The 27886-nt window shown below is 59.4% G+C and overlaps 1 protein-coding gene across 4 annotated transcripts; it reads left to right on the forward strand.

The window, feature by feature from the left end:
* Nucleotides 1-434: 434 nt before the first annotated feature.
* On the forward strand, nucleotides 435-17708 carry IRF4 (interferon regulatory factor 4). Of its 4 annotated transcripts, XR_009597785.1 has the most exons (10): nucleotides 435-494; nucleotides 1665-1940; nucleotides 2923-3109; nucleotides 3880-3968; nucleotides 4616-4760; nucleotides 6743-6850; nucleotides 8844-9197; nucleotides 12437-12549; nucleotides 14442-15294; nucleotides 15460-17708. XR_009597785.1 is itself a non-coding variant. In XM_060403818.1 (9 exons), exons 2-9 carry the CDS (start codon nucleotides 1725-1727, stop codon nucleotides 14583-14585), a joined length of 1356 nt encoding a protein of 451 aa, XP_060259801.1. In that variant the 5' UTR covers nucleotides 435-494; nucleotides 1665-1724; the 3' UTR covers nucleotides 14586-17708. The 4 variants fall into 4 exon arrangements, 3 of the variants coding, with proteins under 3 accessions (XP_060259801.1, XP_060259802.1, XP_060259803.1); XM_060403818.1 differs by having other exon boundaries at nucleotides 14442-17708; XM_060403819.1 differs by having other exon boundaries at nucleotides 4619-4760; nucleotides 14442-17708.
* Nucleotides 17709-27886: the final 10178 nt, after the last annotated feature.

Raw genomic sequence — 27886 nt, forward strand, 5'->3', positions numbered from 1 at the left:
CCCCGGCCCGTGCGCCCGACTCGAGGTGCGTCCCCAGCGCCGCCTGGCCCCGCGCCCTCGGCTCTCGGTCCGCAGCCCACTACCCCACCCCGCGCACCCGGCTCCCTGCCCAGAGCCCCCAGACCAGCCCCGCGCGCCCAGCTGGGAGCCGGCGCCCCGCCAGCCCGGGTTCCGACCCGGCCCCGCGCCCCGCGCTCTGCGTCCGCAGCCCCTAGCCCAGCTCCGGCCCCGCGCCCCCGGCCCTCCGTCCGCAGACCCCGCCGCACCCCGCGCGCCCGGCCCCCTGCCCGGAACCCCCGGGCCAGCCCCGCGCGCCCGGCCCGCGCCCGCGGCCCCCGCCCCGCCGGGAGGCGCCCCGGTCGGCCCCGCCCCGCGTAGGCCCCGCCCCGAGCGCGGCTTTCAAGCTTTATAAAGTTCCTCTTTCCTACCTCCGAGGTTAGTTTCGCTGCTTGGACTTGGGACTCACCGCTGCCCTCAGCTCAAGCCGGGGCGAGGTAAGACTGGGGTCGGGAAGGACGCGGGCTGCCAGCCCGCTACCGCAGGAGCCCGGCGCGAGGCCAGCCGGGTGGGGGCCGCCTCGGGGCAGCGCGGGCCGCCGCGGCGTCGGCGCCAGGCGAGAGCACGCCCCTCGAGGGACCCCGACGCCCACCCCGTCTGCCCTTGGCCGGGGAGTCCCGCGGCCCCGGCGTCCGCGGGTCGGCCGAGCCCGGGCCCCGGAGGCCACGCGCGGGGCCGGCTGTGGTAACGAGGTCGCTGGGCCATCAGCGCCCGAGGGGGTCGTCGAAGGGACCCACCCCGGGCGGCAGCCCTGACCGCGGGGACGGCCCCTTCCTCCCGAGGCTGCTTCTCTTGCTCCTCGCTCTTGAGGGGCTCACAGCCCCCTCGGCCCCGAGCCCGCGTCTTCCCGACCGGTGGTGGAAGAGGAGGCGCTCCAAGTTCAGGCCACGAGGGGCCCCGCGCTCCGCGACCCCCGCCTTCCCGGCACCTTCCCGCCCCCGCGCTCCCCGCGGGCCTCCCCGCCCGGCTGATGCTCGGCGCGCGGGGATCCCCCACGACGAGGCTGCGCTCGCCGCCTGAGGCCGGGTCCCTCTGCCGCGTGTGGCTCCCGGGCCACCTGGTCGTCGCTACCTGTCTGGGGCTCCGGGGCATTCTTGGGGCAAAGAGTGCGGGTTTCAGAGAGAGCCGCGGGGGAGCTGCCGCCGCCGCGCACCTGGAAGGCCAGGCCACGGGGGAGCCCGCGTGCGGAACACGCGGGGCCACCGGGGCGCGGGGGCGCGGGCGGGGGCGCGGGCGGAAACTGGCCGTGGCACGGGGGATGGACTGTCCACGGCTTGGGCCTGGGCAGGGGAGCGGGAGTACGAGAGCAAACGGAGGCCCACGCGTGGGGGCGGCTGGATTTCGGGGGTGCGCGAAGATCAGAGCCCTGAGTCTGGGCGGCGTGCGGGCCGCGGGGGGAAACGCGAGTGGAGCGTCCAGAAGGTGAGGTCGCGCACGAGCTCAGGGAGGCGGGAGGGCGGCGCGCCAGGGGCACGCACGAGCCGGGGCGGCTGAGAAGGGCCTTCTCTCGCGGCTCGGGCGTCACAGACTCGGCGGCGCGCGCCTCGCCGCCTCCGAGGCTCTGCGGCCTCGTGGTCATTGCCGAGGGCCGCCTCCTCTCCCCGCAGCGCGGAGCGAGTGCCGGAGCGAAGCCTGGGTTGCGAAGGGACAGCGTCGGCGCGCGGGGCATGAACCTGGAGGGCGGCAGCCGAGGCGGCGAGTTCGGCATGAGCTCCGTGAGCTGCGGCAACGGGAAGCTCCGCCAGTGGCTCATCGACCAGATCGACAGCGGCAAGTACCCGGGGCTGGTGTGGGAGAACGAGGAGAAGAGCATCTTCCGCATCCCCTGGAAGCACGCGGGCAAGCAGGACTACAACCGCGAGGAGGACGCCGCGCTCTTCAAGGTGCCCGGGCGGGGCTGGGAGGGGCCAGGGCCCGCGCGCCGACCCGCCCCGGGCTCCGGGGGCCGGTCCGCGCCGCGCGCACCGGGCCTGGTGCGGGAGCGCGGGGGTCCCGCGGCTGCTCTGGTAACTTCGCAGAGGGCGGAGCCGGTGCCACGCCTGAGGGGCGCACGGTCCCCCGGAGTCAGATGCCCGTCCGCGCTCCCGCCGGGTAGAGGGGTGGGCCAAGGCTGCGCCTCTCTCTCCCTGGGGCCCTCTTTCTGGAACTTTGGGTACCTCCTCGCCTCCACGTACCGACTGTGTCTCCTCCTTGCGCGCGGGCAGCTGTGTGCGCCGCGCCGCTCGGGGCTGGTCCCTGCGCCCTCTCCACGCTGTCCCGCCTCACGCCCCCTCTCTGGCCAGCGCTCTCCTTCGGGCTCTCTCTGGTCCTTGGGCGCGTCTCTCCCTCTGTCTCACTGTCTCTGTGTGACTCCCTCTTCCCGAGTCTCTCCCTGGAAAGTTTTCTCCGTCTCTCTCCCTTCCTCTTTCTCCTCTCTCTCCCTCTCAGGGTCTCCTTTGGGCCTCTCTCTGGGGGTTTCTCTTTGCCCCGTGTGTGTGTCCCTGTCCTGACCGTTTTCCCCTTGGGCAGTTTACCCAGTGGCCAGTGCTTTAGGGCCCAGCCCCACCACCTGTGGGCAGAGCGTGGCAGGGGGACTTCCTCAGGAAACTTGCTGGAAGAGTAAGGCTTGCCTCAGGCTCCCTAACGTCCAGAGGTGCCCTGCGGTGGCCCCTCAGCCCTCAGCTCTGTCTTTGCTTCCAGCCTAACTGCTTCCTGAGGGGTGGGCTTTGTGGGGTCCTCAATCTCACCCGTCTTTCATAAACACCCTCTGTCCCACCTTCCTGTGGACCTGAAGCCCCTGCCGCCATTCTTTGCTTTAGAGATACAATTTCCAGATTCTTTTTTGAAAGACCTGCATTTTAACTTTTCCCCACTTTTTCTCACCAGGCTTGGGCACTGTTTAAAGGGAAGTTTCGAGAAGGCATCGACAAGCCAGACCCTCCCACCTGGAAGACACGCCTGCGGTGTGCTCTGAACAAGAGCAACGACTTCGAGGAGCTGGTGGAGCGGAGCCAGCTGGACATCTCGGACCCCTACAAAGTGTACCGGATCGTCCCCGAGGGAGCCAAGAAAGGTGGGGCTTGCCGGGCTGGGGCCACCTGCGCTCGCGCCTCAAGACGGCTCCCTGTCAGGGTCCTGTTTTCCCTTTGCTGCTTTGTAGCCGGCTCGCCTTGGCCTCCCGGTCCAGCCTAGCGGGCGGGTTTCCCAGCTTCTCTGGGCCCCAAGGGGGAGTTCTCGCGGTGGTGCTGCCGGGTGGTCTCAGGCTCCTGGTCTCTTCCTGTGTGTGCATACGCCTGCGTTTTCTAGGAAGTTCTCCTGAGATTCGGGCCCGATTTCCAAGCCAAGAACGGAAAAGCTGTTTGAAACTTTACTTATTCATCTGTCTCTCGTGATTAGCCATTTTGAGGAAGGGAAGGTTCATGATCTACATTTCGTTACCATTTGTAGTAAGAGAAGTGTCAACATTCAAACTTTGCCGTGGTCAACTGGGCTGCTTATTGAAACTAAGGTTCCCACTTTCCAAGATTCTGGACCCAGAGCAAAGCCCAGTTTAACAAACCACAGGTGACCTCACTAGATGGACGTCTGCTGGGGGAGCTCGTGCCACGAGGCCCATCGCCCTCAGGCTTCTCGACTTGGGCTCGCTTTGTGGCGCCTTGTAGGAACCAGTTTAATGGCCTGGACAAACAATTGCCCAAGGGAGTTGCAGGAAAATGCCCTATTTGTCAACACTGTGCTATGCATTCTAGGAACTGGACTCTCAGGTGTTTTTCTAAGATTTGACGTTTCATGCTGTCAGTTCCTTCTTCACACCGCGCATTTCCCTTTTCCCCAAACCCTCAGGAGCAAAGCAGCTGACCATGGAGGACCCGCAGATGCAGATGAGCCACCCGTACAGCATGCCGACCCCGTACGCCTCGCTGCCTGCCCAGGTGCGGGAGGGGCAGGGCTCCGAGCAGGGAAGGCTGGGCCTGTGAGGGGCGCTTGGGCCAGGTCCCACGTGGCGGGAGCGGCCTGCAAACAGAAGCGAGCAGAACTCCGTTTTGCTGTTTGTCAAACTGCTGAGCCACGTCCCAGGTCACTGGATGGGTGTGTCAGTCTCCACCTGGTGCTGGGGTTTGAAGAGAGGGAGACGAGGGTGGGTGTATCTGCTTGCTGGTTAGATTTCCCCACTGACTCTTCAATCTTCTGGGAAACAGACCTTTTGTGGAAGCCAAAGATTTTGGAAGCAGGGCTTTGTCATGTGAAACCACAGGGCAGCTGACCCCGTCGGACTTTTCCGATGTGAATCCCAGCCCTGTTTTATCCACTTTGCTGGAAGGGAGGCAGAGCCCCCAGAAAGGCTCTTGGTTTAGCCATGTGATGAAGCGTCACATAAAGCCTCACATAAAGCGCCGCTTTACGGCACTGTCTCACTTGCGCTTTCGATTCTTCGTGGCGAGTTTCCACCACAGCTTTTCCTATAATAAGAGGATTTGGCTGCCCGCCACACAAGCAGTCCCGGAGGAGTCTGGGGGGCTCCCCCAGGCTGACCCCGAGCTGGCCGCTCTGCTCTCCAGCCCCCCTCTGATTCCTCCAGCAGGTTCACAACTACATGATCCCGGCCCATGACCGGGGCTGGAGGGAGTTCGTCCCGGACCAGCCGCACGCAGAGATCCCGTATCAGTGTCCCGTGACCTTCGGACCCCGCGGCCACCACTGGCAAAGCCCAGCCTGTGAAAATGGTAAGGGCAGGGCCTGTGGCCAGAGGGCCTGGCCCCTCCTGGCCTGACCTCCGGGCAGTCCCATGGCTCTCTCCCTGCTCAGAGCTGCCGGGGAGGGCCCCGGGTGCAGTAAAGGAGGGCACGTGCCCCAGAGGACTCCGGGTCCACGGTGCCCGGCCCACTGTGCACCTGGACAGACTCGGGGCTGCGTCATGGAACCAGGGGTCACACCAGGCCCCGGGAAGCTGCCCTGCTTTTCACAGAATGTAAGCAATGTGCCCATCACTGCCGAGTGAGACTGAGGGCTGGGGACCACTTCCAGGTCCCCTGACCCCAGAGCCCAGCCACACAGGACAGGGAACTCAGAATTCAGACTGGCCGACTTTATGTTTAGTAAGCTAACGTGTTTGTTCCTCCTTGAATAATCTTAAATTTTATTTTTAATCTTGGGCAAGAAGTAGTTGATTTTGTTAGTGTTCCCAGAGAAGGCTGGACCGTCCCTTAATCCTGACTGTCTCTGTCTACACATCTGTAAAGCTGGCATCCCACAGCTGTGGCCCAACCCCCCTGCGCCCACCTCAGCCCGCAGGGACCCCAGGGGATTTTTGTGCTGATAGATTTCTCTTAAGCAGTGGTGTGTCCAGGCAGTCGTTCCTGGGATTAGAGGTGACAGTAAGAAAGGGATGTGCAAGTCCTGTGAAGGAAACACAGAAGGCCTCCACAGAACAGGGCCTGGTGTGCGCTGCTCTTGGGCTGGCCGCTGTGCTCCCTGCAGGCCTCCCCCCAGAATGAGGCCTCTCTCAGAAGCACCAGTGTGCCAAGTGCAGAGAGAATTTCACACCGTGTGTTCAGTGCTTCAGAGCAGAAGCTGTCAAGGCCTGTGAGTTAGTTGTTTACACAGAAATCCTGAGACTGTCAACACCTAGATCTTTTGAATGTTCTAGCAGTATCGGCTCCTTTTTAGTCATGTCCAGCTCACTCTTGGCTTATGGAATTGAAGAAGTAGCCTATTATTTAAGATTGGTTTTGAGTGACATATTTTTTTTAAGTCACAAAGTTTGGTTTTATTAGCTTTTTAAGAGTGATTTGCAGCAAAAGTTGGCCTTCCGTATTGTGGTGGGAGAGTCAGCTGGTGCTGGACGGGTTCCTGCAGTTCAGACCTGGGTCTGGTGCGTCAGCTCCGCTGAGCTAGCGGCTCTGGTGCAGAGGGCAGGCTGGTGGACAGACCTTGACGCGTGAGAGACATTAAGTGATGCGCCAGCCGACTGAGGTTCTGGCGCACACGCTCCGTTAACGTCTCACGCAACACAGCTGCCGTGCCGGCTGGAGACGTGGTTCCCTTTCCTCCTGAACCCAGGAGCAGCAACTAAGGAAGCGGGCCTGTCAACGTGTAGGGTTTTGGTCTGGCTCTTGGAGGTTGGAACTCATGTAGAGACCTGGGCTCAGCTCTGCTGTGAGCTCGCTGTGTGCGTGGGGTGAATCGCACGGACTCTGGACTCAGTCACCCTGCCCATCAGCTGTGCAGGGACCGGGCACAGCCTTCCAGCTGTGAGACAAGTGATGCCTAGGGGTTGAGCCTGGTGTGCACGGTGGACGCTGCAGTGTGGCCTGGAAAGTGACTGGGACAGTGGGTCTCAAGCATTCTCAGCAGACACACACACACAGGTGACTCTGAGGCGGTGGAGGGGTTGAGGACAAAAAAGAAGGGAAGGAAGGCAGGGAGAGAGGGAGGGAGAAGACTGCAGAGGTGACGCCAGGGTTCCTCCCAGCTGTGAAGAGGCTCCGTCCTTCTTCAGCCTTGGTTTTCCAGTAGGACCTCAGCCTCCTTGCCTCTCAGGAGGAGGTGTGTGCGGGGTGGGCAGTGTCGCTCTAGAGGGCCCAGGCCCTTCCCTCCCAGCCTGGTGCACCCCTGGGGCTGACGGGCCACCCTCAGGCAGAGGCAACTTCCCTCTGCGTCCGAGGGACTCTGTTAGACAGCATCTGACTTTTATTTGCAAATGCAGGTTGCCAGGTCACAGGAACCTTTTATGCTTGTGCCCCGCCTGAGTCCCAGGCCCCCGGGATCCCCATAGAGCCAAGCATAAGGTCTGCCGAAGCTTTGGCCCTCTCAGGTGAGTGGGGCCCCCTGGAGGCGGCGTCTGCGAGGGTCCTGTCACCGTGGGTGGATTTGAGGGGTCCGTGAGAGCAGCTGGGGTCTGGAGTGGGTAGAAGAGTTAGCATCCGTGGCCAGCTTCCCAGCCTGACCCGCTTCCCCAGGTGGCTCTGAGCCGTGTCAGCTCCCCAGGAACGTTCAGGTGCCCCAGTTCCATTTGCCAAGGGCCCCTCCAGCCAGCTTCTCACACCGCACCGCAGGAGCTCCTCATCGTCCTTGCAGGCTTAGCTGCAAACAGGTGGCCCATCGGCTTCCCAGGACGCTAGTTCCGGGTTCTTTCTCCTCATCACGTACAGTGCCTTCGCAGCCAGCATCTTGCTCTTCCTTTGAGTGTGGTGTGTCTCACACACAAATCCAGATCAGATCTGGTCTTTAGAGTTTCACCTCTAAAAGAGGCCTGCATCTCAGCCATCTCACCTGTTTTAAGGAAAACACCTTGAGCTGTACTAAGCAGGTGTGATATATGTATATTTATCTTTAGATAATGTTTTGATTGTTTTGAAATGAGACTTGCATATGTTAAAGATGAATAGCTTGTGCTTTGGAATTCTCAACCTGCTCCCTGCCCTTTTTGAAAATCAGTGACAGGAAACATAAGCTGGATTCTCCAGGTTTCAAGAGAGCACAGCTGGGGCCCTTCCTTGCTCCCGGGAGAGCTGGGCTGGCCGATGGGCTCTTTCTGGCTCTGAGGTTCTGGAGGCTTGCTGCTTGTTTCAGATGCTCCTGGATGGTGGAGGGAGCAGAGGTGTCTGAGCAGAAAGGCCTGTGTTGTTTTTAGAAACTTTCAAACCCTTTCCTTAAGCACTTAAGACTTGAGTGTGTGCCTAGAAAGTAGGAAATAAGCAGCTATTTATATCCCTGTGACCTCGTGATTTCTGATGACGTTCAACGAAATGAAACCCTGAGTAGCCGACACCTACTCCTCTGGGTTCACAGCGGCAGGAGTGGCAGAGGCGGCTGGAGGCAGTAACGTGGACTGTCTGAGCCTCAAAACTTACCCTTGAGGAATGAGAGCTCAGTACAGATTACCATCCTAGCCGTTTATCCAAGGTCAGCCACCTGCTCAGGCTTGAGCCCCACACAGTTCCCCCTCGTACTTCAAGTCCGGGGCCCTCAGCAAACCAGGTTGGTCCTTTCAGCCCATTGGTCAGATTTTAGAGAGGATTCTAAAATCAGCAAAATTTCAGAACTGAACTTATATTGTTTAGTTTTGGAGAAAGTGCGGCTCTAGAGCCATCCTCAGACTCAAACACAAACCGAGGTACGTCTCAGCGGACTTTACGCTTGGGCTGTTTCCTTCTCGAGGTAATTTTATAATAAGAGTAGAACATGCAGAGTGAGAAAATAAGTTAAAAATCAGTAAAGCAAAATGTGAAATAAAAACGTAGTCCCACCACTCAGAGCTCACCAGCTATCAAGGCTCGTCCTTCCCCAAACTTCAGTGTGCTGCTGTGTGTATGATTTTCTTTTCCTAAATGACATCATACTGATGTTTTTAGTGTAGTTTTGGATGTGTGGATATATTTGCCTTTTTTCTGAAAGACCACTGTACTTTTTTGCCTATAAGAATCATTTAAGGCAGGGTTTACTTCTTCCAAAGTCAAAACTGACTGCCAAGCTTAAAGTGAGCTTTTGTTTGGTGGCATGTGACTTGGTGCGTTAGACATAAATGCTGTCATCACCACCACTGAGCTCTTCCCCGAATTCTGTGTCCCACACATTTGGAAAAATGCTGGGTTAGAGAGCGGCACAGACTGACGCAGAAGTCCTCCACCATTGGGCGGGCTCAGGCTCAGAGAGGGGCATAGGCCTTGCAGTGTCTGCCCCGAGACCCCTTGGCACAGGCGTCCCACCGACGACGCTCTTCTCGGGCCGTCGCCTGGCCCCTGCCGAGCACCAGCCCCAGGCCCCCGGCGCAGAGCCCACACTGACCGCCAGGGCTGTGCTTCCAGACTGCCGGCTCCACATCTGCCTGTACTACCGGGAAATCCTGGTCAAGGAGCTGACCACGTCCAGCCCCGAGGGCTGCCGGATCTCCCACGGCCACACCTACGACGCCAGCAGCCTGGACCAGGTCCTGTTTCCCTACCCGGAGGACAACAGCCAGAGGAAGAACATTGAGAAGCTGCTCGGCCACTTGGAGAGGGGCGTGGTCCTCTGGATGGCCCCCGATGGGCTCTATGCCAAGAGACTCTGCCAAAGCAGGATCTACTGGGACGGGCCCCTGGCGATCCCCAGCGACCGGCCCAACAAGCTGGAGAGAGACCAGACCTGCAAGCTGTTCGACACGCAGCAGTTCCTATCAGGTGAGGTTGGAGAGGCTTGGCCGGGACGCGGCGCCTGTGCGAGCTGGGCCTGGGGGCGTGGGGCTGGTGACGGTTGGCATGGCAGCAGGCCGCTGGGCAGGGCTCCCTTCTCTGCGGCCCTGCGCCCACCCGGCCCGGCCCCAGAGTAGGCCTCCTGTTGGTTCACCTGTCACCCCATCTGCGGGGGCCTGTGAAGAGCGGGAGATTGTCCCGGGGCTGGGGTTCAGGCTGAGGTCCTAGAGTTTGAGGACGTAGCTACTCCTCACCGGCCAGTGAGGCTCCTGTTTTCCTGGTACAGTGGCTGCAGCAGCATATTTGTGATGGTTCAGCTCTTTTGTGGCCCCTGGAAACACTAAGAGTTCGGGACGCATCGCCAGCGCTCGTGGCTGCGAGATGCACCACCCTCAGCAGACGTCTCCCAGCAGGCGGGACCCCGCGAGTGCGCAGAACTGATTTTGCAGAGGGGAATTTATGAGTTGTTTCTAGATTTCAAATCACATTTTCCAGAGTCACCAGGTTTTGTTTTCCTAGTATTGATTTCGTGGCAGTTAAATCAGGCCCCGGGCTTTTGTGAGCCCTGCGGCCACCTTGTGGGGGAGTCCGTCCCCAGCGTCCATTCGGCTGTCCCCATCATCAGGCCTCTTCTGGACGGAGAGCTGGTCCTCCCTCATACTTAGCTCTTTTTGTATGAGCGCCTCCTTCAGAAACAGCCTGTGTCTGGGCTTTCCTGGGCCTCCCTTCCCCGAAGCTGCTTCTTGGTTCAGCTCACCTGGAGCACAGCCCCTGCAGTCCGCCAGCAGAGACGGTGCTCAGCTCCGGGGTCCATGGCTCCCATTTGCTGAGACTGCTCTAGATTCTCTTTCGTTGCCCAAGCAAACATGTCCCTGGTGACTCACCCTCCCCAAGAGGCAAACCGGGAGGAGGAGGGAGAGCTAACCTCTGGTCCCTGGCAGCAATCCCTGCCTGACCCAGGCCTCACAACACATGGGGCTGTCCACCCTGGGCCCAGTGTGTGGACCGCCTGCCGCAGGGCTCGAGGAGGAGCCAGGAGTCTGAGGTCTGTGGCCAAGTCCAAAAGAGCCTGGCTCTGGGCCTCCTCGAGGTGACAGGTCTTGGATTCAGAAGGTTCGCTGTGGGTGGGAGGGCTTCATCCTGGAGAAGGGGCCCTCGCCTCTTGGGGTGTCTCTGGCCCCGCAGCTGCAGGAAGGGAGCTCTGTTGTGCATGGCCGTCAGCCTCTGGGACTGTGGGCCCGTCATGTGGGGCCGTGCGCTTCTTCATGAGGGACTCTACGCCCCCTCATGAGGGGCTGTGTGTCCCTTCATGTCCTCACGTGAGGCTGTGTGTCCCCTCATGTGGGGCCGTGTGCCCCCTCATGTCCTCATGGGGGACTGCGTGTTCCCTCATGTGGGGCTGTGTGTCCCCTCATGTCTTCATGGGAGGCTGTGTACTCCCTTATGTCTTCATGGGGGACTGTGTGCCCTTTCATGTGGGGCTGTGTGTGCCCTCATGTCCTCGTGTGGGGCTGTGTGTCCCTCGTGTGGGGCTGTGTCTCCCCTCGTGTGGGGCTGTGTCTCCCCTCATGGAGGGCTGCGTGCTCCCTCATGTGGGGCTGTGTGTCCCTCGTGTGGGGCTGTGTGTCCCTCGTGTGGGGCTGTGTGTCCCTCGTGTGGGGCTGCGTGCTCCCTCATGTGGGGCTGTGTGTCCCTCGTGTGGGGCTGTGTCTCCCCTCATGGAGGGCTGCGTGCTCCCTCATGTGGGGCTGCGTGCTCCCTCATGTGGGACTGTGTGTCCCTCATGGGGGACTGTGTGCCCCGTCATAGGGGACTGTGTGTCCCTCATGTGGGACTGTGTGCCCTTTCATGTGAGGCTGTGTGTCCCCTCATGTCCTCATGTGGGGCTGTGTGTCCCTCGTGTGGGGCTGTGTGTCCCTCGTGTGGGGCTGTGTGTCCCTCGTGTGGGGCTGTGTCTCCCCTCATGGAGGGCTGCGTGCTCCCTCATGTGGGGCTGCGTGCTCCCTCATGTGGGGCTGTGTGTCCCTCATGGGGGGCTGTGTCTCCCCTCGTGTGGGGCTGTGTCTCCCCTCGTGTGGGGCTGTGTGTCCCCTCGTGTGGGGCTGTGTGTCCCTCGTGTGGGGCTGTGTCTCCCCTCATGGAGGGCTGTGTGCCCCCTCATGTGGGGCTGTGTGCCCCTCATGTTGTCTCTGACCAGGAGCTGCCTCGGTCTCGCTCTCCCCTGTGAGCCAGGGCTGTGCTCTGTGCTAGGGCAGCCTCTCGTCTTGAAGTGTTTTCTGAGGTTCAGGGAGGAAACTGTGAACGAAAAGCTGCAGCTGTGCAGACAGGCCCCTCCAGTCAGGGATTCCCGCGAACCTTCTTGAGCCGCCAGGCCTCTCAGCCAACTGTTTCAGAGAAGTGAGCCAACACAGAGGCGTGGGTGTCACCCCCGCCCCCTCGCAGTGTGCAAGCCTGGCACACGTTCTGCTGAAGTCAGTTAGGTCTGATTTGAATTCTGGAAGAAAAAAAAAAAGCAGGAAGTCAATGGTCCAGTGAGTTAGCTAGAAACTTCTTCGGTTGAAGAGAACAGTGGAAATCTTTGATATCTACCCATTCAGGATCTGCAACCTTCTGGGGACAGCCCCGCAGCCCGCGCGCACATCTGATAAGGCCAGGCGGCTGTGCGCACGCGGCCGCGCCCATGTGAGCCTCTCCTCTGCGGACTGACATGTGCTCTGGGGGCGGGGCCAGGGCGCTGGTGCACGTGGGCGGCGCGGGCCTGGGGCCTCATCCCACCCTCCCTTCTGAGGGAAGCAGCTCAGAGTCACCGGGTCTCCAAGATAACGTCCTGCACTCTGCGGATGTCGGAGGTCGTGGGCAACACAGACCACGGCTTAGAGGTCCTGGGTCAAATCAGAAACTTCTGATTTTTTGGAAGAAGCAGATTCTCCTCGTGTAAACGATTCTTTTGGCTAAACACAGCTCCATTTCCTTTTTGGCCTCCCCTACTCCTTTCCGAGACCTTTGCCTCCTTGTGGGTCCAAAGCTGCAAAAGGAGCCCCCCTCTTGGGGTGCAGCCCCCTCGAGGTGGAGGTGATGCCCAGGGGAGACCTGTGGAAACAAACGCTCATGTGCACCCTGCGTCTGGTCCCACCCTCACTGCTGTCTGGCCCCCACACCTGCGTGGGCTCCCATCCCTGCCCCGCGTCCAGCGTGTGGGTCTCTGAACTGCTTCCATTGGTCTGCAGAGCTGCAGGCGTTCGCGCACCACGGCCGGCCACTGCCGAGGTTCCAGGTGACTCTGTGCTTCGGGGAGGAGTTCCCAGACCCTCAGAGGCAGCGCAAGCTCATCACTGCCCACGTGAGTGTCTGCTTACCTTCGGGTGAATCAGGGCAGGGCCCCACTTAGAGGAGTTCAGATGGGAAATAAGTGCCCTGGGCCCTGGGCAGAGTGGGAGGGAGGATGTCCGGTGAGCAGCCTCCCCGCCCTGGACACCTGCCCATCACCACCTGGGGTGACCTCTGGCCTGCACTGCACGCATCCCATCTGTTTTGTTTTCCAAGGAAATAGTCATATTCCCATTTCATAGGGATGTAAAAGGATGGGGCTAAAAGTTGCCCTTTAAAATTCTTGACATTTAATGTTACTTTAAAAATGCCTTCTAGCTGATCTTCCCTTAAGGGGAAGCTTTCCCCCTGACTTGAGTATTGTGTAAGCCCCTCCAAAAGGCCCCCATCCTCTTTTATTTCTGGTTGTTAGAATTTATTAGATTGTCGCGAGCTGAGGGCTGTGTGTGTTTGGTGGAGCAGAGTCTCTTACGGCCTTTGGGCAGCTCAGGCCATGGTCTCGCTTTCCAGCAGAGTCTAGCACGGGCTCACCTGCACCGAGCAAACATCTTTCACAGAAAAGGAAGGCAGGAAGGGTTAGAGAGATAGCATGTAGCATTGATTTGCCGCAGAAAGCAGAGTTTTGAATACTTGGAATTTTCAAATTTGAAATTGAAGCCTCTGTGTGGCTGTGACCTGTGGAGGTTATTAACAAGCCCAGGTGACAAATAGCAGCAGGGAACGTCACACCAAACAATAATAGAATTCAGGTCACATCTTTAAAAAAAAGATTTTAATTAAAATTAAAAAAAAAAACTTTAAATTATATTTTAGAGTATAGCCAACTAACAATGTTGTGATCGTCTCAGGTGGATGGCAAAGGGACTTGGCCATACATATATATGTATCCACACAACCCCTGCTTCTTGATCATAAAATCAAAAAACAACTGACCAACCAACAGAAATGTAGTCCCCATAAATCTTTAGAGTTTTCTCGTGAATTCTCTCACTGACCGACAGTTACTGATATAATAACGGATTCTTGTTAACAACTGTCCAAGGACTGAATGACCTCGGCGCGGGCACACGGCACCTCGGAAGATGGTGGTGAGCCCTGCGTCTGAGTCTCGGGGCTGGCACGCACTGGCCTGGGTCAGCTGGGACCCTGGGTGCACCCAGGAGTCTTGCCCCTCTTATCATGGGTTGGATTTGCTTCAGTGGCTTCAGATGAGTTACGCTTGAGCCGCTATATGTGGGCTCGCATACCTGACAGGATGAATGTGCTCAGCTTCTCACTGTGAGTTCAGAAAAAGCTGAGCTTGAATACTCTGGTGAGTGTGCTCCACCCTCATACTGAGACTAGAGGGATCTGGGGTCAGCTCACTTCCCTTTCTCCACCATCCCTGTTAAACGCCAGATGTGGAAAAATAAGTCCCTTGGTCTAACTTACCGGATTACCTTAAACTTTAATGAGACTCAGGTTTGGTCCCTGGGTCAGGAAGATCCCTGGAGGTGGGCTTGGCAACCCGTTCTGGTGTTCTTGCCTGGAGAACCCCATGGACAGAGGGGCCTGGCTAGCTGCAGAACATAGGGCTGCAAAGAGCTGGACGCAACGGCAGTGCCTGAGCTCGCGTGCACCTTGAACTTGCCCTTAATTTGGTCATTTTACCAATGTGCTTTGTTTAGTTCTCGTTTAGTATAAATTTCAAGTGGCAGTTGGTTTACAAACAGCATTATTACCTTTCCGTTCAACTGAAGCGCAAAATTCAGTAGATCCTGCTTGTAGGTCAGTGTGTCCTCCAGAAGGCTCCTCACGTGACACGTCCTCACGGTCGCAGCACCTCCCTGCATGTGTGACCGTGTCCTCAGATGTGGAGGCTTCCTGCCAGATGGCCATGATGTCTTGTTTCAATCTTCACTGCAGGTTGAACCTCTGCTAGCCAGACAGCTGTATTATTTTGCCCAGCAAAACAGCGGACACTTCCTCAGGGGCTACGACCTGCCCGAGCACGTCGGTGGCCCGGAGGACTTCCACAGGCCCCCGAGACACTCCTCCATCCAGGAATGAGAGCCCCGGGGCCGGAGACCGTGCGTGTGTGACACGCGCACAGAGAGCCGCTGGCTGAGCCCCTGCTCCTTCTCTGCAAAATGGGGAATGGGGGCTTCAGTCCCACTCCTGAGGAGAACACTGGTAGAAAATCAATGTGACAGATGAGCTTTTTCCAGGAGAAAGAATGCTTCTCAGGACCTTCTGCGGACGAATGTGGAAATTCATCGTCACCTGGTTTACACTTACTGACTTGCTGTCTCCTGTCTGATGTGAACTCTTTCTTGTGTGAAGATCGAGAAGCCTGTGCTTCATTGCTGACTACTAGGGTGGCACGAAGGGGCCCAAGTGCCAGCCTGCTTCTCAGGGAAGTAGAACCTACGTGTGAGGCCATCCTGCCCAGAGGAGGAGCGCTCCAGCCGCTGGGGGTGACGCGCCTCGGGATGCTGACGGCAGGACAGACTCGGCTCCTGGGGTCCCCACCTTCCCGGGGCCCCTCCCTGGGTGGCCCACCACCTCCTGCCTGCAATCCCCGCAGCCCTAGGCCCAGAACCCAGCTGGTGTGACCCTGTGGTGTTTCTCGAGCCAAAAGCATCAGGGCCACCCCGAGTACCAGGTTTTGTCACTTCGTACTCATTGGAAAAGACTGGTGCCGGGAGGGATCGGGGGCAGGAGGAGAAGGGGACGACCGAGGATGAGATGGCTGGATGGCATCACGGACTCGACGAACGTGAGTCTGAGTGAACTCTGGGATTTGGTGATGGACAGGGAGGCCTGGCGTGCTGAGATTCATGGGGTCGCAAAGAGTCGGACACGCCTGAGCGACTGAACTGAACTGAGCTGAGCTGACTGGTTAAGATATCTTCTGTTTGTCTTTTTATCTCTCATGCTATAGAAATTCTTGCTATAGCAGAAAGAGACTGACAGACCAGCAGCCCGAGCTGCGTTTCTGAAGCTGGGTGAGCGTCCCCTCCCGTCCTGTTTGTTAGGAGACCGGCTGCCATGGCAACACTACGTCCCGGGGGGGGGCCCTGCTCGAGGCGGGGGGGCCCTGCTCAGGGCAGGACGGCGCTCTGCAGATTGAGCAACTGCAGGCCCAGGGAGCTGTTTTTGCTTATTCTGTATATTACACGCTTCCTCATGCCAGTGATAGTGTGACAGGGCCTTAAAATTATTGGGCTTTTTCCAAACACAGCTTTTTATAGAATCACTAAGATATCTACTTGCTTAAGTGAACTTAACCACTTATTTGTTGTTCCTTTTGGAAAAGTACAGATGTCTGGGCCATGGTGCAGCAGCTTATTTTTGTCCTACTGGGAAGTAACTGCCATGACTTTTAGGCTCAGTGTACAAACTGGTATTCTCTTATTCTAGTCTGTATCTTTAAGTCATTCAACAAACTTGCATTAGACAGATTGTAGCTTTTATCCAGCTTAGTAAGCAATGAAGCCTGGAAATGTCATTTCTTCTTTTTTTTGGGGGGGGAGACGTTTTTAGGGGTAAAACAATTCATATTAACTACAGAAATGTTAGACAGTATAAAAATGCAAAACCCAAAGAGAATCTTCCTATTTTCCAATCCAACCTCGTCCACAAGAAGAATTTGATTCTTCCAACAGATTTTACTTTTCTACAGATACACACAAACTTAAAAAAAAATCTCAGGGGTCCTTTGTGCCCCCCACATGCAGACTCGCCTGCCCCTGGGGCACTTCTGCCAAGCCCACCTTGAGGCCTGCAGCGCAGTCTAAGCGGTTCATTAGCAGGCGGAGGGAGCCCCTTCCGACAGGGGATTGCACTCCGTGGGCTACAGTGACTTATACATCTCATAGATGTGAGCATCTGGGGTACATTACCCCCAGGGGGCAGGAGGGGCAGGCATGCGGCTCCCTCGCCTCCTTTCCAACATGAAGCTGCTCTGGCTCAAGCTCCGTGTCTGGCAGATGCTGTTGGCTGGGGCCACAGCCCGTCCACGTGCACAGCGCGTGCGCGCCGTGGCTTTCTGTGGTCTGGGGGACCCACAGTGTGGGGCGGCAGATGAACCGTGAAGCAGTCTGGGTGAGGGACCCTGATGTGGGCTCAGCAGCTCCGTGTGGTGTTAGCGGAGGGCGCTGTCAAGCTTAGGCCCTTGTTACTTGGAAGAGTTTTAGGTCCGCAGGGAAGGTCTCGGGGGCTCCCCCGGCTTGTTTCTTGTTCCTGAGGTTTGGTCACACCATGGGCAGAGACCGGCGTCTTTGGAGCACCACGGAGAGCTCCTTCACATCATGGCTTCGGAAGCTCCTCCGTCACCACGCAGAGACCCAGCCAGGCGGTCGTTTTGCAGTGGAGAAGCTGCTCCACGTGGCCCAACAAGCCCACGACCGTGGGGACCACCTGAGTCCAGCTGTGCCCAGCGTGAGCAGAGAGGCATCCGTGGGCTCAGCTGTGAACAAGGCTCTCTTACCAGGTCCCTGCGAGCAAGCCCGGGTGCAGGTCTGACATGGGCTGTGTCCTCAGACTGGTGATCGAGCTGCGTCCCTGGGGAAGGCTGCACCAGGGAAGGTCTTTCATTTCTGTGAATCGTTTTATTAGCGAAAATCCAGACAAAGCGTAAGCCCTCCCGTCCTCCGCGGTCACATCACCCCACCCTCCACAGGCGGGTCTCCTCTGAAGGAGCTGAGCTTCCATAAGCTCTGTGTCTTTGTTACCTGTCTCCATAAACTGCTGTAGCTCACTGTGTAGCTCACGCGGTCTGCCTGCCATGTGCGTCATCTTGCGCCTCGCCTTTCGGGCCCCGACTCGGAGCTGGACACGTGTCAGCGTGTGGGGGTGGCCTCGTCCAGCCCTGTTCCCGATGTGGAGGTCGTGAGGGCCGGTTCCCGGTTTCTCTCTTCACCGCTTTAAGAAGACAAGGGTCTGCAGCACAGCTGAAGTGCAGGAGACAGGCCAGCCTCCTCCAGGGCAAACGCGCGTCAGCCTCTCGGCGAGGGGACTTTGCGGGTGCAGAGGGCCTCCCACTGCCCAGCCTCCCTCCTGGGACTGTTCCAGGCCGAACAGTCCTTGGACAGTTGTACATAATCTTGTCATGAATTTTGCTGTGAATTGCTTCTCAAAGCAGATTTTTATTTGTGATATTTTGAATCTTAATAAAGGTTTTAAAGGGCAGTTTTTCATGGGCTGTGTTACTGAGCCCTCATCTCGACAGCTCTTTAAACACTCCCTCCTCCTGTTGCGTTCAGCAGCCTGTTTCCTTCCTGGCTGCGATGAGCCTCCCAAAAATCAGATCTCACACGTTCAGCTTGTTTTTAAAAAAAAAACACACACCCTGCCGTGCGTCCCAGTGTCGAGCAGCGCCCCGCCTCGCTCCCGACCACCGTGAGGGTCTCAGCGCTGAGGACCTGTGTCGACGCTGCCTTCTGTTCCATCGTCAGTTCACCAGCATCCAGACTGTGGACAGTGATAAGCTGTGTGCCGGGGGGGGGGGGCACAGATGAGACAGAACCCCACCCCAGGGCCTGCGCCCCTCCCCCGGATCTTCAGCCCCAGCTCCTGCCCCCGCTGTGCTGTTAAAACCCTTGCAGCTGAAGACTGTGATGCTCTCAGAAGCCTGTGTGTCCTTTGCATCTAGGAATCCTAGAATGCTAGATCTGAAAAATTTCAGATTTGCTAAGTGGTAACCAAATCAAAATAATGGGGAAATAAACTATTACACTGCTCTGGGGGCTGTCTGCTCAGAAAGTGTGAGTGGACTTAGTCTCACAGTAAGTTTTGTTCAAACAGCCTGTCCGTGCGTTGCATCTGAAAGAGGCTTTCGAGGGGTTCTGTGCCCTTGAGCTTGGTCTCAGGTGATGCTCTGCACCTGTCAGGTACCGCAGGCGTGAGCCTTTCTCCACCCACAGGGCGGGGCTGGCTGTCCTGGGCTCAGTCTCCTCAACAAGCATCTCCTTTTACGTGAAGCATGCCTCTGCTGGGAGAATCATCATCTTCCACGTCGTCTCTCTGGAAAGAAGCTCCAGGGGTCGAGTGAGGTCATCTTTTTCCAGGAGATGCTGTCCCTGAGCTGACCCAGGCAACCGGCTCAGTGTTTTCTGAACTAGTTATGAGTCCTGGGCTGTTACAGGCACCTGGCGAGCCAGGAACTCTTCAGTGACCTCTGTCCACCAGGGGACAGCGTGTGGCCCACAGCTGTCCGGGCAGACTTGCTGGAGGGTGGGGACCCTGGCGCTGTCAGCGGGCGTCTGGTCCAAAATAATATAAAGTTCATTTTATCCCAGTCCTGGAGCTAATGGTCAGAAGTTTGGAACCTGTGGACATCTCACGATCCTTGAAAGCTGTCGCTTCACTTCTTTAGAAATTACCGCTCTCCGGCCCCTGCCTTCCCATCAGGCGGGCACGATGCTGGCTTCGCAGAGAATCATCCCAGCAGATAAGGGCTCTTTGCCTCCTCTGGCCTCTCCTTCGGGTCAGGATCCCACAGCGGCCCGGTGCCTCCTCTCCCGGAAAGCCTCTCCTGGCCGCCCGGCTGCCGCCCCCACCCAGGGCCCAGCTCCGGCGGTGGCCCTTCTGGAGGCGTTTCTTGCCCCAAAGTGTACACCCCCCCCACCCCGCCTGGCTCACTCCCCGGCAGAAAGACAACACTGGTCCTTGGTGGAAAAAGGGAGGGCTCGAGGAGGCTGGGAGTTTAAGAAAGATCAACCGCCCCTTCAGCCCTCTGGACGCTCACCCGGACCAGAGAAAGATGCTCAGAGCCGAGGAAAGGGGCCGCGTGAGAAGAAATGCGTGTCCAGGCGCCGGCTTCTCCCGGGTGAAGGCCAGCTGTCCTCCTGGAAAGAGGCACCGCGAGGCAGACCTGGGAAGAGGGAGCCGGAGGAGCCGTCCGTGCACGCCGGGGCGGGCTGAGCCGTGGGTGTCGGCGGTGTCTGCACGGAGGCCACACTGAGGGCCAGCACCAAGCTGAGTGCCAGCTCGAGGGAAGGGGTGCGATCCGCAGGGAGCAGAGGCCGAGCTCCCTCGGTGGAGTGAGCGCTAAAATGAAACTGCACTGCTGAGCGGCACACGCCGTGTTTCTTAGAAACATCAGCCTCGGCTCAGAGCTGCAGCTGCCGCGCGTGCGGCGCGGCCCTGGTCATGTTCATTCTGGGCTGTAGTCGCTGCTCACTAATTTTCTTTCGCAAAATAAAGTCCTTGAAGACAGGTGCTGGGTCTCGCGTCCTGGTGCGTGCGGGGCCTGCCCTCGAAACTCAGAAGGCAGTGTCGGGCGTGTGGGTTACGCGAAGGCCACTGCAGCATGCCTGGTGGGGACATGCTCGTCAGGGTTGCGTGGTGGCCCAGCTCGCAGGGCACAGAGCGTGCGCACCAGCCCTTCTGGCAGGAAGCAGAGGCCTGTGCCCTCAGCCCTGCCCTGCCAGCCCCGCCCCGCCTTGGGCCTTTGTCTTTCTGCTGTTTCCCCTGGGACACTCTCCTCTCAAAATTATCTCTTCACCAGGGAAGCTCTATACTGTGCTGAGCTCCACTCTGGCCCCTCTGCGTCTGAGGTGACCCCTTTCTGTATCACCCCACCCTCCCTGGGGACCTCCCCCACCCCCATCACCCCCACCCTCCCTGGGGACCTCTCCCCTCCCCCATCACCCCCACCCTCCCTGGGGACTTCCCCCCTCCCACATCATCCCACCCTCCCTGGGGACCTCCCCCTCCCCCATCACCCCACCCTCCCTGGGGACCTCCCCCTCCCCCATCACCCCACCCTCCCTGGGGACCTCCCCCTCCCCCATCACCCCCACCCTCCCTGGGGACCTCCCCCTCCCCCCTCCCTGGGGACCTCCCCTCCCCCCTCCCCCACCCTCTTTGCTCCTGCAGGTTCACCCTGCCTTTGGTTCTACTGTTTCCCTCACGTGAATGGCAAAAGGGAAGGTTGCTTGAAAACAGGAAGGAAAAGAACATCGATGTAGATTTCTAACCTCGGTGCAGCACGGGTAGAATGCATGGTTTGTGAGCGCACAGCTCTGTGGCACCGAGTCCAGTCACCTAACGCTGTGCAGCCACCCCCACCGTCACCCCCAAGCGCTTCATCTCAGACTGAAACGGTCCCAAGAATACTCAGCCACCTACCCCTCCCTCGGGCCCTGGAAACCACCATCCACTTTCAGTCTGTGAATCGGAGGCTTCTAGGGGCCTCATGTAAGTCAGATTATTCAGGACTTGCCCTCTGTGACTGGTTGGCTTCATGAACATATGTCCTCAAGGTCCAGCATGTGTGGCCTGTGCTGGGCTCCCTTTTCAAGGCCGTGTGAAGGTCAGGGAGGGAGGGCCACATTCCCCCCAGCATCCTTGCACAGATGGGCATTCCGGTTGCCTTCACCTCTGGGCTGTAGTGAGTGATGCTGCTGTCAGTATGGGGATGCAATACCTGTTCTGAGACCCTTCTAAATTTCTGGGGCATATCAGGCCATCTGGTAATTCACTTTTAACTTTCGAGGGCCTTCCACATCACTTTCCCCAGAGCTGCACAGGCTCACACGCCCAGCCCCCGGGCACAGGTGCTCCACTGTCTCCACACCCTCACCGACACTGGTTGGAACAGTGAAACAAAATGCCACTCGCTATGAAGCACCTCCTGAAGACCCACTGTGTTCCCGGCCTCTGCCTCATCCGGGGAAGGGGGAGCAGGGCGTGGTCAGGCTCTCCCTGGCTGGGGCAGGATGGCCTTCAGTAAAAGAGGTGAAGAAACAGGCTCAGGAACCCTAAAGTTACTGTTGGGCTGGCCAAAAAGTTCCCTGGGGTCTATAACAAATATCCTTATTCAATTCGCTATTATCATTTAAAATGTGACTTTTCAAAATACATGTAAAAGTACTTATAAAAAACCCTTTAGGTTGACTCACTTTTCGAGTTTAAATGTCTGCTTTAGTGTCACTGCAAGCAATGACGATTTGTAAATACACAAAGTAGGTGTGATTGTTTTATTTCCATTTCCCAGTATCCACTGAAGTAACAATGACTGTAAGGACACCCTCCCCTGAAGCATCTGAAACGTGCCTCCAGGGAAGACACCAGGCTTCTTGGTCCTCAGCTTCCCAGGAACACAGCCTGGTCTTTGTGTCAGTGTTTGTCAAATCAGTGGATTGTTTAGTTAATTAAATAAGTTAATTTAAAAGAATTAATTTCTTAATTGACTACTGGCTTCATGGGAAATATCAATATGTTCCATCTCTAAGCTGGTACCTTTCATTGGCAATGAAATCTCCTATTAGTGGAAATGCTGTAATACATCTCAGGTTCTTTTTCTGAAAAAGCTCCAAGGGTTCAGTTTATAGAAATGGGTCACAGCAGCTCCTAACAAAGCCTGTGCTCCTGGGAGCCATGCACCCTGTGCCCACAGGGGGCTCCGGGCCCGGGGGGGTCCCCAGCGCTCAGGTGGGACAGGCCTGGAGGCTGGGGCTCCCTGACTCTTGCCTCCCTCCCACCTGCATCCTGGGGCTTCTCCACACGGCTCCCCTCTGTAGATGGGGACTCGCCAGCGACTTCTCCTGGCCAGAGGACCAAGCAGGGTATCCACAGGGCTCCCAGGCCCAGCAGCCCCGGCTCACTCTGGGACCCTGGTCTCCCTGGGACCCCGCTGCCTGGGCGTCTTTCCCCTTGGGAAACGAGCTGCAGCAGCAAAGTCAAGGTCCACGGAGACTCAGGGCCCCGGGCATCTCGCGCAGCTACACTTTGGGGAGGATTGCTCAGGTGTAGATGAAAGTGTCTCTTCTCCTGAAGAAGGTGCGGGCTGTGGGCACAGGGCCGGGCACAGGGCCGGACACGGGCCCTTCCCGTCACCCCTCCTCCTCCCTGTCTGTGACCGCAGCGGCCCTGGGGCTCCGCGCTCCTTCCAGCTGGAGCCGGGACTCCACCACCCTGGGAGCCCAAGATTCTGCCAAGGGCGCTTCCCCACTCGAGGGGCTAGGAGGGGAGGGGGAGGGCAGGGGTCTGCACCCTTCCACTAACACCGATGTCTTCGTGGGAAAGGGCCCTCAGGAGGCCCCCTGGAAAGGCAGCAAGACATCACACGGCCGTTTACAGACCAACAAGACCTGTGGGGCAGAGAACGCAGTGGGCACAGGGTGGGCCCCACGCGCCCCGGGCCAGGCGCCTGCGGTCGCGGCGGGCAGGGGAGGGGGTGGGCGGGGGCCACGAACGCGGTCTCCCAGGGCGGCGAGGCCAGGGCGTCTTCGAGGGACCTCCAGCGTCTTCCGCTGGCCGGGCGTCGGGGGGCGCTGGACCTGCGGCAGCCCCGCTCCCGGACCCCCGGGCGCCCCCAGCCCCGCCGCCGAGCGAGAAGGGCCCGCTTGTTCCTGGAAGCCCAGCAAAAGCCCCCGCGGCCGATGAATAACTGCTCTGTGATTAGAAAGCACCGCCGGGCAGCAGGCAAACCTCAGGAGGGGAAATACTGACCTTCCTCCTCGACAGCCGGCCCGGGCCGAGCTGCCCCCCCCCCAGCCCCCGCCCCGCCCCCCCCACCCCACGCCCCCACCCCCACCCCTGTGGCTCTAGGTCCCTGGGGCCAAGACAGGGAAGAGCCGCGGCCCCATCTGAGGGCCCTGCGCCCCCTCCCCCGGGGGTCCCTCTGGGAGGCCCAGGCTTTCTCAGGCCACCAGGCCTCCCGGGACTGGGGCTGAAGTTCCCACCCTCCTGCTGAAGGGCGGGGGTGCCTGTGGGGCTGTTGGCAGAGAGGGGGCTCTGAGGCAGGAGAGAGGGGCAGCTGGACGGGTCCCCGGGGTGCCCCGGGCCGCCGGCTGGGCAGCGCCGGACACGGGCAGCCAGGCCCAGGAGGAGGGCGGCCGGCGGACGCGTGTGGCTGAGCGCGAGCCGGCGTCACTGGCCCAGCCTCCACCTCCTCCCATCTCGAGGCCGGGCCTGGGTCTGCCGGCTCCAGGGTCATTAAACAGAGCCATTATTGAAAATTAAATTTCATAAATTATAATAAGAGGAAAACAGCAAATTCTCATTGTTTCAGATTACCTGGCCACCATCTCTGCTCTGGAGTTTACGGGCAGCAAGTCTGTGCTGCGGGTCACGGCGCAGCCCCCAGTCTCCTTCTGCATCCGTGAGCCCCCGGGGGCGCCCCCTCCAGCCCAGCTCAGAGGGAGGAAGGTGGGAGACGAACAGCCCTGGTGTCTCCCGGGGGCCTGGGGAGGGGGATGGGTCGAGCGGGGGTGCTCCAGGCCAAACTGGCCTCCGCACACCGACAGTGGCTGCCCAGCCCTGGGCGTTGCCAGCCTCTCTCTGGGGCCTTCTTCTGGCCGAAGAAATGCACTGGGAGTCTCTCCCAGGGCAGGCTCTCCAGCCCCCCAGGGGTTTCCTGGAGCCCCTCCCCAGGCACAGAAGAGACACCCCCCGGCCTGTCCCCCCAAGTCTAGGAAGCAGGAGAGGGTGTGCCCCGGGCAGGGTGACCACAGAGCCAGCTTGGGACTCTGCCCAGAGTGTATGCCACCTTCTCTCCTTGACAGCGTCTGCTTGGCCCTGTCCCCAGGCCGCCTCACCACCTGGCACCCACAGAGAGGGGGCGAGCTCCGGAGGGAAGGGGTGCAGGTGTGTGTGGACACTGAGCCTCGGCCTCCGTCGGGGGCGCGCGGCACTCCGGGGGGCTCTCCTGGTGGCTGGGTGGAGGGCCCACCCAGAGGGCATGCGTGGACCAGGGTGCCAACCGCCTGGGCTCTGCCCTCGTGGGGTGGAACGCGCCTGGGTGACCTGCCTGGTCTCCCCGCACTTCCTGCTCCTGAGATGCCGATGGTCAAGGCCAGTTCTCCAGGTGCAGACCTAGCCCCTCGGAACAAGGAGGGACTCCTGCGGGCCTGTTTCTAGAGGCCACGGCCTTACCAAGTGTCTGAACGGATGTGCACAGCCCCGTGTATACAGAGGGGTCAGTCCAAAGGGCGTGCGTCTGCGGCCACAGGGGTGTGACCTGTTTTCTGCATCTTGATTCCAGTCATGTATACTAATGTGGACACCTTAAGTTCAGCTGCCCACCCACGCCACTGGTATGTCATTATTAGTAATCCCAATTTCTTGCTTAATTTCCATGCGAGATAGGGCTTGCCTGTAAAATGCATTGACAGAGGCACCATCTATATTTAGTGAAAGAGATGTTATCTCCAGATTACAGGGAAATGATTACATCAAGGTCCTCTGTTGATGAAATAAATAAACCACAAGAAAGAAATAAGCTGCATGAGTCGCTGAGAACCAAAGTGAGTTGGCTTTCTTGCACCTACAGGTCCCTTTGCCCACGAGTGTCGTCCAAGTGAACGGGCCATGTGCCTTTCGTGGCTCAGGGAACAGCAGCTGGCAATCCTCTAGGTCTGAAGGAAGCCTCACCCACGTCCGCCGGGGCTGCGGGCCGTGTTTAGGGGCGAAGAGAAGCAAGCGTCCTTTGCCTTTAACGCCGTTAAGACCCGAGGTGGACATCCTTCCGCTTTTCCGGACATGGAGATGGCGGTGCAGGGCGGGGAGGCCATGGAGGCTCGCGAGCTTGGGTTCTACTTCCAGGGGTCACCTAGACAGCCTTGCGACCTCCTCCGGCTCAGTGCTCTCCGGGCGCAGAGGGAGGCCCTTAGGGGTGGCCTCCCCGGGGCTCTGAGAAGGGTGTCGCTTCCTCAGACTTCCTCAGTCAAGTTGTTAGAAACACGTTATCAGAAACCTCCCGTATGCCTTTTTTCTGATAATTAGTGATGCCGGGCATCTTTGTATGTGTTTTTGGCCACCTGTATGTCTTCTTGGGAGAAATGTCTATTTAGATATGTTCATTTTTCGATTGGGCTTTTTGCGTTTTTGACACAGAGCCGTGTGAGCTGTTGGTGTATTTTGGAGATGAATCCGTTGTCCTCTTTGTTTGCAGATACTTTTCCCCATTCTGAGGGTCGTCTTTGCCTTCTGTTTGCTCTGGCACATCCAGACGAGCTTCGATGCGACAGAGGGTAAGGAGCCGACACACCTGGGAGGACGGGTGAGCGTCAGACGTAGGAAGTGGGGGGCTGGCGAGTGGAGTGACCCGCCCACCGTCTGCGGCCGCTGTTTGGGCGAGCTGAGGCTCAGCGGACGGGCTCTGGCCTGTGTCCAGGCTGGAGGCCCAACCCACAGGGGCACGGGAGCATGAGGCCTTGCGCAGCCCCGGGCGCCACTAGGAGACGCCTCCCCTCCATGCTGAGCGTCGCTCCTGCCCTCAAGCAGCCTTAAACCACGCTCTGCCCGCGGGGCTTGCGTGCAGCTGCCTCCTGGTGGCTGGGCCTCCTCCCGCCCACCCTCTGCTCAGATGCGCATGGACACACACTGGGCCCCAAAGAGCTGATGGGCAGTGGGGGCTGAGGACAGAGAGGAGAGGGGTGGCAGGGCCGTGGCTCGCCGGTCAACAAGCTCTCGCAGCCCTTTCCCGGCCCTTGGCGTTTCTCTCTGGCAGCAGAGTGCAGAAGGCCAGGACCCAGGAAACGAGCAGCAGCTCCAGTCAGGGTCTGGGGTCCCTCCTCTCCCGGCTAGCACACCGCACGCTCCCTGAGCCCCTGGCGGGCCGTGCTGTGCGGATGCGGGTCCTTGGGTGCAGGCGTCCTCTGCTCACTGCGTCCTGGGGCTGCTAGTGCTGTGGGCTGCGTTTGACTGGACCCATGTCCTCAGGGACTGACACCTGGTTCCACGCTACAGTCTTGCCTCCTGTCCCGGCTCTGCCTCTCCTGGGAAGGGGGAAACAGAGGGGAAAGGCGAGCGACCTCAAATGAGTTCTCTGCACAGCACCTCTGACCACACACACTCAGAATGGATATTTCATAACTGACATAAGAATTACCTTAATCACAGAAGCGGCCAAGTGACACCAAGCGGGGTGCGTTCCATCCCCCTGGGCCAGGCAGGAGCGCCCAGGACCCTCTGTGTGCCGGGTACCTCTTCTCTATGCCAGGGTGGGGGCTTGCCCGCGAGCCCCCTGGCCTGCAGGGCGGCAAGGCCGCAGCTAGGAGGAGCCAGAAGGAGCGGTCAGAGCAGTGACTCATCTCGTTCCGCAGCAGCGATCAGCGCTCGCTTTCAGGGGAAAACGCCCAGGTCAAACGCAGTTCCTCAGTTATTGGAAACGCTGTGTGGTTCCCCGTCCTTGGCCCGAGTCGCTGGCACAAGCCAAGTGTGCGAAGAGAGCCGCCCGCTCACTGGCCTCACTTGGTTTTGATTAAGATGAACTTTGTGTTAGAGACAGGACATAGCAGGTCTTTCTTGAGGTTCTAGGGCTGCGTCTGGCTCAGGACCTGCAGAGGCAGGAGTTCTGACCCAGAGGCTCCTGCGCGGAGGTCTGCGACCGGAGGGTCGGGCGCCGAGTCGCCCTGCCTCCCGGCCTTGGGGCCTGCAGGCCGGCCCGGGTGCCGGGGCTGGAGATGCTGAGATGGCCCCACTTGTGAGCCCCGGAGTCGAACGCGGCGCCGCCTGGACCCTGAGCAACGCTTGGCTGCCTCCCAAATCAATCTCACTGACGCCTGTTGTGAATGCCCCCAAGAACCTGCAACCTGTGCCCTGGAAAGACTTCCCGAGGGGAGACGCCGGCTCGGACTCCAGCTTCATACGCAGAACGTCACACCAACCGTCCTGACCACGCTGACGTGACGGCCCAGCCACCAGACGCTCAGCCACCCTGCAGCGCGGCCGTCACCACACAGGGCTCCCCTGCAAAACCCAGAGCGACGCCCGCCCGCCTGCAGCCCGGGGCCCACCCTCGCCCTCCGCCTGCCTGGCCGGACGCCTCCAGGCCTCCCGCGAGCAGAGCCGCACGGCGGCGCTTGCCTCACCGCGCCCGGTTCCCTTCACTGGGCGGCACGTTCTGAGTCCATCTGCGGTGCAGCTGGGTCGGGACCCCGTCCTCCTGAAGGCCGAGTGGTACTGCGCTGCGCGGATGGGCCGCGCTGTCTGTCCTGCAGCCGGACATGGGGCTTGCTCCCACCTCCCAGCCGCTGGGAGCCTGCGAGCGTAAGCAGCTCCCGAGGCCCCGCTCTCCTGTCCTCGGGCGCCCGGGGCGGAACTGCTGGGCCACGTGGTCCTCCCTCGCTCGGGGTCTTGAGGAGCCGTCAGGGCTGCGCCGTGTCGCCCGCGCTCCTCTTGGTCCAGGGGCTGCCGCCTGTGGAGACGCGTCTGCCCCGCACGGTTGTGGGGGTGAGGCCAGGACAGCAGTGTGGGCAGGCGCGGTGTCTGGGAGGACCTTTCCGGCACACAGGTCTCACGTGGTGGGTGCTGGGGGCGCGGGAGCTTTCAGGGTCCCTCTGACTGGGCCACCAGCCCCGAGTGATGAGCCTTGAGACCCAGCCCTCTCCCAGAGGCCCCTTGTCCTGAGACCATTC

This window comes from Ovis aries, chromosome 20 (genome assembly GCF_016772045.2).
Source record: "Ovis aries strain OAR_USU_Benz2616 breed Rambouillet chromosome 20, ARS-UI_Ramb_v3.0, whole genome shotgun sequence".
Taxonomy (NCBI): Eukaryota; Metazoa; Chordata; class Mammalia; order Artiodactyla; family Bovidae; genus Ovis; species Ovis aries.

Coding starts and splice junctions, on each gene's coding strand:
- IRF4 (XM_060403818.1), top strand. CDS start 1,725: ATGAACCTGGAGGGCGGCAGCCGAGGCGGCGAGTTCGGCATGAGCTCC. Junction 3,110..3,879: donor CCCCGAGGGAGCCAAGAAAG/GTGGGGCTTGCC, acceptor CCAAACCCTCAG/GAGCAAAGCAGCTGACCATG. Junction 4,761..6,742: donor AAGCCCAGCCTGTGAAAATG/GTAAGGGCAGGG, acceptor TTGCAAATGCAG/GTTGCCAGGTCACAGGAACC.